This window comes from Camelina sativa, chromosome 4, assembly GCF_000633955.1.
Source record: "Camelina sativa cultivar DH55 chromosome 4, Cs, whole genome shotgun sequence".
Lineage (NCBI taxonomy): Eukaryota > Viridiplantae > Streptophyta > Magnoliopsida > Brassicales > Brassicaceae > Camelina > Camelina sativa.
This window is the reverse complement of record NC_025688.1, coordinates 26028268-26039014: the sequence shown is the minus strand read 5'-3', so window position 1 is coordinate 26039014 and position 10747 is coordinate 26028268. Positions and strand designations below refer to the sequence as shown.

Genomic DNA, 10747 nt, shown 5'->3' with positions numbered 1-10747 from the left:
GGGGAGTTCATTGGAAGTTGTGACACTTTTCTGAGTTTGCAGACCCGTAGAGCGCGCAAGATCAATCCATTGCTGCGTTTTATGAAAAAGTTGCAATGAAGTTACAGGACAGTTCAAGAAATAATCAAAACAGGAATATGAGATGTTTGCTTGAAGGGGAAAAAAAGAGACACCGAACACAAGAACAGATCATGGTACAGGCCTAATACTGACCTGAGTTCCAAAGTACGAGTTAGCTACTCGAACAACAAATGATATCATGTTTACAAGTAGAGGTTGAGAAGAAAGCTCGTCAGAAATGCGATGCTCTATTAAACCAGCAATTATCTGCAATTGAAGGTAATATGATTTTAGAGGCAAAAATTCAAAGCATATTGATCTTCATCAAAAGGCCTTCCTTGGCTAATAATATGCAAAAGCATAATAAATTGATGTGGACATATAAAGCACCGCGCATCATCATACCTGATAACGGATATTTGAAGATGTTCCCAGATAACCTCCATACACAAGAGCCGTCTTCAGCATAGGAGACCTCTTTGCTTGTTCACCAACACCCAACTCTGGTTTAATGAATTTTCGTATTGCATACAAAGCATTTGAAGATCCCACAGCTGCAAAACTGGAAACAACTCCAACACCAGCAAGCTTCAAGCCACCGACAATAACTGAAGCAATCCTAAGATTCAGAGACCACTCTTGTCCACCAAGACTTTTTTGAAATGCATTGTCAGGTATGGATCCTAGGAGGCCTCTTAGAGCATCTATGCTGTTTGGCCCAATTGACTCATCAGCATATGAAATAAAGGACAAGGTTGGTGCAGGCAGCCAAACTGTGAAGAAATCAACAACTGATGCTCTTACGCTATCAGTTATAACATAGTCGAGTTCTTCAAAGAAGTTTTCTTTCCGCTTCTCATATTGAGCTACAAGTGTCGTTGTTATCGATATAGCTTCTTCAATAGCTAATCTATTCAGGAATTTGGGATCTGCCAACAACCTTTCTCGGAAACCCTGTAACACAGAGGATCATCATAATTAAGGTTTTATTAACCAGTTGAAGCCATCATTAACTCTGGCTAGAGAAGATACAGGACAACGTAATATACCATGGAAGGATACGAAAGCTAACACATTATTCAGCGAAAAGCATAGAATTTCGAAGACAAAATTTCACTCAAGGAATATCTTTCAGAAAGGATATACTACCTGAAACCGTTGTGTAAGCTCTGAAATAAGAGGATACTGCTCCAAATCAAAGAAATTTTGCAGAATCTCAGGTGACACCAGACCAAGGTCTAATCCTTTTTGAATGTCCTGGAAGAAATGGAAAAATTCTATCAGCGACATAAAAAGCAAAGTGAGCAAAAGAAAGTAAAAAAACAACTCTAAAAAGCAAAAGAGATAGGGCAGAATTAACTGAGAGTTTAATGAAGAACGTCAGATACAGTAAGTACTAAGTAATAATCATACAGAGAGAAAGTCTCATCAAAGCAATCATAGAAAATCAACCTGAGGAAGGGCATCTCGTCTCCTACCAGCCGCATTCATTACCCGAGCGATTTCTGCTCGGTCAAAGCAGTTTCTGCTGCAGGGTCTGGCCGCAGAATACCACAAGAAATCAGCAACTGGAGATTCACCCTCTTTCCGCAAGAATTGTCTTTCAGGATCAAGTAATACAACAAGTTGACTTTTCTTCGGAATCTTCCTCGAAATCCTTGCCGGCAAACCTGTTCCTCTTGACCCATACTCCACATGGTTTGCCCCTGTCACCACCAACAGAAGACCAGTCCCACCTTCATCTGCAACTGCTTGTAATATAACTTGCGACATTGTATGATCTTCAACAACTCTTGCTTGCGCCGACAAATAAGAACTCGGTCCAAAGGGAACAATCTGTGTGAGGGGATTCATATTGAGCGAAGAACTACGTGAGAAGGAAGTAAACCCTGAGATAAAGCCTGAACCCGCAGGAGGAGTGTATAATTTACGCTCAGACTCTGAAAGACCACGGATTCCCTCAGCTTGTACAGTTCTTAAAACCTGCATCAAATTAAACAGGGAACAGCTAATTCTCATGAGACTGAAAAGAACGAATGCATATTATTAGTAAGGCTACCATCTCAACACCCAAAATACAGTACAATAAGACTACCTTGAGCGGAGTGCCACAAGCAATGAGTTTAACTGCGTTATCTCGACAGTAACTTAAAAGAGGCTCATACTCTTGCCAACGTTGAGCTGGCCAATGTGAGACATACGACTTCAATACTTCTCCATCGATCCTGCAACCAATCCAAGAACCATTAGAACCATAAACACATTGCAATTAACGAATATACAGATTCGTTCACAGCAACGAACTAGAAGCAAACCTCTTATCCATGAATTGATTCAACTGGTCCTGCAAATCAAGAGGAAAAGCTTCCAATGCAATAGATAGCTGACGATCGCTCTCTACACATCGCTTCCTCAAATTCCTAACGATTTCGAGCTCGAGAACCTTATCATCTCTTGTAGGCACCTGTTCCGCCTCACCGAGATACACAATCCTCGCATTCAAAAGCTTCTCCCAGACTCTCTTCTTATCTTTCCCAACAGCCATCGGCTCACCAAGCACCGACGCGTCATAGATTCTAGACGTTATCGCTTCTTCCTTCTCCACAGAAACAGGCGGCGGAGGTGGAGCAGTGACAGCAACAGGAGGAGGAGGAGAGGGAAGAGCTACTGATTCCGCAGAAGTCTCAGCAGCGGCGGCGGCTGAGGAAACAGAAAGAAACATCGAAGCAGCTACGGCGAGGAGCGGTGGCGCGACGAGAATTGCGCGGCGAGTGAAGGCGATTTGAGAGGAGGAGACATCGGAATCAGAATGAAGGCAAAGAGTGACGACGTTTTTCGTCTTCTTCTGGTTGTAAGCTGAGAAGGAGCTAATCGGAAGCTGGCCGCGGAAGCTCGGAAACGTGACGGAGAAAGAAGACGATTGAGAAGCAAAGAGCCCAATCGTAGTGGGCTTCATTGGTGGTTACACGTCAGCTTTTTGCATCGCTCACAGGATGAGAAGAGGCGAATTGAGACATTTTTTTAATTATTATTTGTCATCATCTCTCATGTGGCTCTTGTTTTTTCGTTTGTTTGTTTTTTTTTTTTTTTTCTCATACACAATTTTATTTTATGCTTGGATCCACCAAATTATATACGAATATTATTGTTGAAGAAGAAACAAATGGATAATAATAATCGGAAAAAAAAAAACTATGGACTCTATGCGACTTTGTTATTCTTTTATACCAAAACTTTTTTTCCATGTCGGTAAAGTCATTACAAACGTTTTGACAATTCTTATCTGGTTATAGTGATGGGATTCATGTGATATATCTTAAAATATGGTTTCCATATGAGACGACGTGAAGATAAAGATAGCCACGTAACTTATGTGTTTAATACAAACTTCTCCTCAAGATCAACTGATCTTTTTTATGTTCTAGCAAAAAAAAAAAAAAAGTCGGTTTCTAATTTCAAAAGTCCAATTAAAGTACTATGTTACAGAAATTTACTTCATTAAAACACACACGAAATAAAAGCAACAAATTAAACTAGGGGAATATGTACGTAAGGGATAAAGTAAGAAAAGAAAACGAAGATCTAAGGAAGATTGAGGTAGAGCATCTCCTTAAATTCCAACTTTCGAGTATCACTATAAAAAGTATGATGCTTGTTAGGCCAATAAGTCAACCAAACGCAACCTTTAACCTCAAACTCCATTACTTTCCCAATTGCTGTTTTATCAACCTTCCACAACACGCTTTGTCCGTAGCTATCTCCTGCGAACACAACTCCTCCTTGCTTCGTGAACGGTCTAAACGCGCTCGAGTACCGGTTCTTGAACCAAGCTCTAGGGTTCATCCTCGAGACCTTCGATGGTTTAGAGGATGACACTTCTCTTCCATCGTCTAGGTCATGGAGAAACCAAGTGAGATTGGCGCTGTAACCATGCACCCATTCCTCGAACTTCCATGGCTTCATGCTTTTTGTTGTCGTCTCGTTGGCTGATACTTTGAGTCCGAAGAAAGTGTTTGGTGGCTCTATTGCTGCTTCTATGCCTTTCTCTACTTCGAATTCTGTCAATGGGTTTTCTGATGATTTTTGTACTGAGACCATTAAGATGTTTGATTGAATCGTTGGTGTTAGTTGCAATGATATTCGTGATGGAAAATGTTTTTCCTCTGTTCCCATGCCGCGGTCCGATAGAAGCTTCTCGTTCACAAGCCTAATTATGTCACACCTAATTATAAAATATGAACAAATATTAATTATGTGTACTTATCATTAGTATTACACATTTACACACAGTACAATTTTACATACCTGACGTTGTCAATATTAACTGCGATGTTAAACCACTTCTCACGAACGTAAATCCTGTGGTTGAATTGGATCACACCTTCGAGTTGATGATAGTTGAGAGAGAAGAACAATCTCTCGTCGTTTAAAGCACTATTTACGCTCTCCATTTCCATTGCTACAACAGGACAATACATATGAACTTTCCACAAACCTTGAGTCGAGAAAGCATACGAAAACAAAGGAGAAGGAGACTTGAGATGCTGAAACGCTTTGATCTCGATGATCCAGTTGGTTATCGCAAGATTCAGAGACCTTATCCATTGTTCTTCAAGGTTAGAGCCTAGTTGCACCATGAGCAACTTAGAACCCTTCCTTGACCTACAAGTTACTAGCTGATCTTTCACCGTTTTGAGACAAGTTGTTCGCAGGCTCGTTGGCGCTTCGTAGATGCAGATGAGGAACACGAAAGTGAAGAACGCGAGGTTGAACACGTCTTTCAGGTTAGAAGTGGAGCCTAGGTTTTGTATTTGGATTGAACAAGTTCTCTTGACGTTGTAGTTGAGAACTACGTCGACAAAACCCATCAATAGGGTAGAGATGATATTTTCATTGAGGAACGTATTTGAATTAGTGTTAATGGTTCTGAAAGGTTTTGAAACAAAGAGAGATATAGGATTCTTGAAGTTGGCTACTATGGAGAAGGTGAAAAAGTTTGGAGATTTAGGAATACGAGTAAGAGAAAAGTTCAAAGATGGGTGTGATGAATTTGGAGAGCAAATGCACATGGATATCGAATTTCTTTTCCATTGAGAGAGAGGAGGAAGAGTTTGAAGCCAAGAAAATGCATCAGGTGAGTCACAAGAAGCCATTATAGAGCAATCTTCTTGAGTATCTAGTTGTCGTTCTAGATGTGGTATATCGAATTAACAGACTAGATATTTAATGTTATATATATAGAGAGAACATTTTGATGAGTGGAAGAAAAGAAAAAGGAAGAGAAAGATTCGCTTCTTCAGTTTTTTCAAAAGGTTAAGCTAAAGAAGTAAACGAATTGGATTTGAATGATATATAATTAATTAACCACAAGAATGATTGCTTTTCTTCGTTTGGAAGATATAAACTTAAGTTTACAAATCGTTCAATACAAAAGCATGAGTTGTTTTTTACGTATAACAGAAAAGATAAACAATGATTAAGTAAGTAATCCTGGAAATGATTGGATAACGTACAAGGAAGAATGATTATAGAGTAGATATAGTTATCTTGATGAATATATAAATTACGTGCTGATTAAAGATTCTTCTATATGTGGAAATCAACCCGAATTCCCAATAAATATTCTTGATTAGGCTGAAGAATATTATTATTCCGATGTTCCTATATATTCTACTCAATAATGTTTTCTTCGTCATTATCTACTTATATACAGGATATGTTTCAATATGTACGTTAATATATACGACGAACTTGTATATACTTTCACCGTATAAATACATGGTACTTGTATATACCATGAACTTTTTACAAAAAATATCGTGAACTAGTAGAACATGTAACATAGCTGTTTTTATTAGGGTTATCGTTATAACATCATCTAAATAGAAGTTGTTAAAAGAACCAATAGAGAGGGAAATAAAAACTATGATTTATATCATTTAACTTAATTGTTACAAAATTGCCATTTAACTCCAACTTAATCTGATTGGACTCCTTCCAATATTATAGGCCCATTAAAGTTAGGCCTTTTAGAATGATCTAACACGGTCTTGCCGCAAACTTCAGTTTCCACTTTCCACTAAAATCGGAACACAAAAAAAAAAATTCACACTCACTCCGCCGCACACACCCACCGACACCACCAATAATGTCTACTTCTCCGGCGACTCTCCCCGTCACCAATCAGCAAGCTACTCAATCTCAACCACCGATCAATTCCCACGCCTTCCGGACTTTCCTCTCGCGTCTCTCCTCTTCCCTCCGCGAAAGCCTCTCGCAGCGCCGTCCATGGCTAGAACTCGTAGATCGGAGCTCATTCGCTAGACCTGACTCTCTCACCGATTCATTCACCCGGATCCGTAAGAATCTCGCCTACTTCAAAGTCAATTACTCCTTAATCGTATCCTTAGTCCTCGCCTTCTCCCTCCTCTCGCATCCGTTCTCGCTCCTCGTCCTCCTCACTCTCTTAGGCTCATGGATGTTTCTATACCTCTTCCGATCTTCCGATCAGCCTTTGGTTATCTTCGGACGTACTTTCTCAGATCGCGAGACCTTGCTCGCTCTTGTTTTGACTACGATCGTGGTTGTGTTCATGACGAGCGTTGGATCTTTGTTGACCTCGGCGTTAACGATTGGGATCGCGATTGTTTGCTTACACGGTGCGTTTAGGGTTCCGGATGATTTGTTCTTGGATGAACAAGAGGGTTCTGCTAATAATGCTGGATTGCTCTCTTTCATTGGTAACTCTGCTGCTACTTCTGCTGCTGCTTCTGTTGTTGCAGGACGAGTTTGAATGGTTTTGGTTTTTATGATATTTTGAGTATAGTTTCTATATGAAAGATCTGTGTAAGGGTTAGATGATCTAAAGAATGCAATTGTTCTGTTGTTCAATTTCGTCATAATTTAGAAAGTTTGGAGATGGATACTTCTCAATTGTTATTGCCTCAACTCACACTGTAAGATCCCATCTACTTTAAAATCAATGTGGTACTCTTTTGTTGCTCTTATTGCTAAATTAGTGAAGAATATAGTGTGACCACATTGTGTTAGACTAATTAGTGAAGAATATAGTGTGACTCATAACACAATGTCTATTGATTGATTGGTGTTAAAACTACACCCAACATATATTGGTTATGATAAATTATGTGCCTTAGGCAACATTAGTGTACCAGAACGTGGTATCTTATATACATTATTAAGCAACATTGAATATGGTGTGTTATTGATCCATATCCAGCATTGGTGTTTTCTCTATTGCCTTGAGGCTGTATATAGCGGGTAATTATGGTATTGAAAACATCACTGGCAATGTTCGATTAACATCATCAAGACAACAGTGTGTTCATATTATTAGGATTACGGAAAGATGACATTGTAAATTTTGTAACTAGTTTATGTCTCCGTCTCTCAAACTACCCAGTATTTTTACTCTTCCACAAGTTTCCTCTATCTTGAAAGCAAACAGCCAATACTTAGTACGAATTTGCTTCTAAGTAATAGGGTAATATCATGAAAAGTTTCTTGTGACCGAAATATAACAATGAAAAAATTAGAGATGAGCTCCAACAAGAATACAAATTCAAGAATAGGCAAACAGCAATAGAATCATATTTCACTAGAATCATATTTCACTAGATTTTCTTAGATATAGATATATATATCTAGAACACTTGCAATCGTTATACTTTAAAACTAAATGAATAGAAATCAGTGTTTTTGGTCTTTCAATTTATATGATTATTAATTTATGATATTGATGGGACTATATTTTACATAAGATTTCCAAAACAAATTATTATATTTTTATTTTATCGAAATATGTCATTTTTTACACCGGCCCAATTCGGGACCAGAAGAATTTATTAATTTATAGCGAGTATTAATTTAAAGAGTATTAATTTATGGAGGTTCTACTGTACATACCCTCATGGCATAATAACATGTGAGTTTTATAGAACTGCATATTTTGTTATTGTAAACACACATAGATCAATTTGCTCTCTTAAAAAAATAGTTATTCAAATTGATTGAAATTATGCAAATCCTATTATGTTATTAAAAATCCATATGATAATTTACAATATGATATAGATAAACAACCATCGTATTAAAAATGAAGAAGAGGTAATGTGAAGATCACAAGATTTTTAGAACTTAAATTAGTATAATATTATAATATATGATAAGAGAGAGGGAGAGAATAAGAGAATATGTTTCCATCATGAAAGTATTGACACATCTCTATATTTATAAGAAGAAGAAGTGTGTCCAACAATTTAATATTAATTTTAGATATAATTATATATTTTTAAAATTTGCACATTTATTAGGAGCAATTAATATGAAAATTACCATAAATCGGTTATTAATTATGACAATTAATATGAAAAAAAAATTTCAGAAAAAATAGTAACTTCCTAGTATATTTTTTTTGACAGAGTAGCTTCCTTGTAATTGTTATACGATTATATTATAGAAAATTTAATAATATTATCATTGTTTTCATCTTTTTGGTTTCTATTCATATCCAAATAATGAAAGTAAAAATTTTAGATATTAGGAAATTAACAAAACTAATGATAAATATTTTAATAATAATAATTTCTAGTATAATTTTAATTTTTATATATTAAAATAATTTTAAACTTTGCTATATATGTATATGTATTTTTATTTGTAATATCGAATATTATTCTTAAAAAAAAATCATATAGGAATCTATTATATATCAATATTTTAATTTTAATTATATATTTTAGTTAGATATTTAATGAAAATTTATGGTATAATATTATATTAAACGATTTAGAGTTTATCATTTTATTATTTATGGTATATGCTATATTTAGATTGATTCAATTTGCAAAATTTTGGTAAAGTTCTTGTCGAATTAAATACTAATCGATAATGATTAATAGTTTCCTAAATTACAGGAACACAAAATATTCACATAACTAATGTGGTTCACTTATGGAAAATCTATTTAAATTTTAATTTTATATTATGACCCGATAATCCACTCTAATTGCAGCGGATATTTTTCACCCGGATCCAACTCCCTTAATTTCGGGTTATTTTTGCAAAATTGGTCCGACCCGGAAGCACTTGTACTTCTCTTTTCAATCTTCTCATTACATGATAAATCTATATTCCTTGAATGAGTTATGTCTTGTGAAACATTTTCTGAAGGGGTTCTAGTTATTGGTGAGATAAAAAGACACTTAGGTACTAACCATTAAACCGAAAGAAAAAGCTTCTTGTTTAAAGAAGATTATCCCACTTGTAACAAGAGGGTTTGACAAATCGACAACAAATTGTGAAGCTAGTTAGGGTTCGTACCCGCTTTTGACTAATGAAATTAAGATTTAGAGGAAGCCAAAGAAATATGAAACCATTTCGCATGTTCTTCTCATGGTATTTAATATAATTAATCAAGAAATTTTGTAACAGTTCAAGATGTCGTCAGTGTAGCTCAAATAATAAATATAATGAAGACGTTTTATGTACTAATAATCAAATTAATTTATGATGTTTCAATAAATTTTCTAGTACCAAAAGGTCTCATATATTAAATTGAGAAAGCATGTTGACTTTGAACTTAATGGGGGTCATATATATTACTTTGCTATATACAAAGGTATGGCTAATTTCAAAACATGTGATGTCATTTTCAGAGATTTAGCACATAGAGAGGTTAAAATACCAAAGAAGAGGACACTAACTAATTCCACCAAACACAATTACGAATTTCATGTTCACCAATATATCAATGTCCCAAATTTTCTTCTCATGTAGTTACGGAGACACAAGACAAACCTAGAAAGCATTTTTTCTGCAATCCATCTTTTCTTAACAGCGTGATGTTAGTTTTATTGTTAAAGAGATTAATTTTGTCTACGTAAGGATACACATACGGTTTGACTCTTTAAAAGTATTTGTTAAATCTTAAGGGATAAAGCGTTGTCACAAATGAAAATTTCATTTGTGAAACTTATGTTTGTGTTTGCGTTTATAGAATGAATATTTAAACGTTATGGTCTTTATGTGGTGGCATTGTCCATTGAAGATTGCCGGTGCTCAGTCTGTCCCGAGACTCCCTTCAGCATCTCTCCGCGAGAGATTGATTCCTTGAAGTGGAGTGAACATGAAAAATGTGATAAAAGAAGAAGATGTGTACGCAGTTAATACAATTTGGAACGCGTGGAAGAATCTTTTACCTCTCTGCGCCTCAGCCTCTCTCTCATCACATTGCCCCAACCTATGGAAATCTCACATCTGAGTATCTCCAATTCGTAGTAATTTAGACCGTCGAGCTCTTTACCATTCAATCTCCTAGGAGGATGAAAGAAAACATATTATATTACATATATGATGAGTAAAGAAATTAACGAAAAAGACAGCAAGGGAAAAAGGAAAGTGTTATTAATGAGTCGCATGCATTACTTACTCGTTCAGAAGCCGGAAGGTGATTATGACATTGTTTATAAAATTTCCATTTTTTATATCTAAATTATCTAAGGCTTTCTATATACCATAATTATAATATTCAAATTTTTATTTTTATTATGTTATATTAATTTTCTTTCAATTTTTCAACTTTGATTAGGTTGGTCATAAAATGACTGTAATAGAGTAGATAATTTTCACTAGTTGTGCATCCAAAATATCTTTGGAGTAAAAAAAA

General features: G+C 35.8%; 3 protein-coding genes and 1 long non-coding RNA gene across 4 annotated transcripts in view; 1 reads left to right on the top strand and 3 right to left on the bottom strand.

The window, feature by feature from the left end:
* LOC104782518 (protein RETICULATA-RELATED 5, chloroplastic-like) overlaps nucleotides 1–3201 on the bottom strand; it is a 4779-nt gene extending 1578 nt beyond the window's left edge. The window contains exons 1-6 of the mRNA XM_019245001.1: nucleotides 2376–3201; nucleotides 2156–2285; nucleotides 1513–2043; nucleotides 1210–1317; nucleotides 466–1014; nucleotides 214–327 (exon numbers count right to left, since the gene is read on the bottom strand). Coding sequence (XP_019100546.1) covers nucleotides 214–327; nucleotides 466–1014; nucleotides 1210–1317; nucleotides 1513–2043; nucleotides 2156–2285; nucleotides 2376–3016 — 2073 coding nt within the window. The 5' untranslated portion in view covers nucleotides 3017–3201. The remainder of the gene's footprint in view (nucleotides 1–213; nucleotides 328–465; nucleotides 1015–1209; nucleotides 1318–1512; nucleotides 2044–2155; nucleotides 2286–2375) is intronic.
* LOC104782517 lies at nucleotides 3494–5285 on the bottom strand. Its single transcript, XM_010507465.2, has 2 exons — nucleotides 4366–5285; nucleotides 3494–4282 (listed from the first exon to the last, which is right to left on the bottom strand). Exons 1-2 carry the CDS (start codon nucleotides 5211–5213, stop codon nucleotides 3643–3645), a joined length of 1488 nt encoding a protein of 495 aa, XP_010505767.1. The 5' UTR covers nucleotides 5214–5285; the 3' UTR covers nucleotides 3494–3642.
* On the top strand, nucleotides 6122–7067 carry LOC104782515 (PRA1 family protein B2). Its single transcript, XM_010507464.2, has one exon. The coding sequence runs from the start codon at nucleotides 6209–6211 to the stop codon at nucleotides 6851–6853; it is 645 nt and encodes a 214-aa protein (XP_010505766.1). The 5' UTR covers nucleotides 6122–6208; the 3' UTR covers nucleotides 6854–7067.
* On the bottom strand, nucleotides 10137–10526 carry LOC104782514. Its single transcript, XR_767023.1, has 3 exons — nucleotides 10511–10526; nucleotides 10281–10395; nucleotides 10137–10190 (listed from the first exon to the last, which is right to left on the bottom strand). It is a non-coding gene; the product is annotated as an uncharacterized LOC104782514 (long non-coding RNA).

Excerpts from the sequence above, each read along its gene's own strand:
- LOC104782517 (XM_010507465.2), bottom strand. The coding sequence starts at position 5,213 with ATGGCTTCTTGTGACTCACCTGATGCATTTTCTTGGCTTCAAACTCTT. Across the intron at positions 4,283-4,365 it reads GTTAATATTGACAACGTCAG|GTGTGACATAATTAGGCTTG; the intron begins GTATGTAAAATT and ends TTTTATAATTAG.
- LOC104782515 (XM_010507464.2), top strand. The coding sequence starts at position 6,209 with ATGTCTACTTCTCCGGCGACTCTCCCCGTCACCAATCAGCAAGCTACT.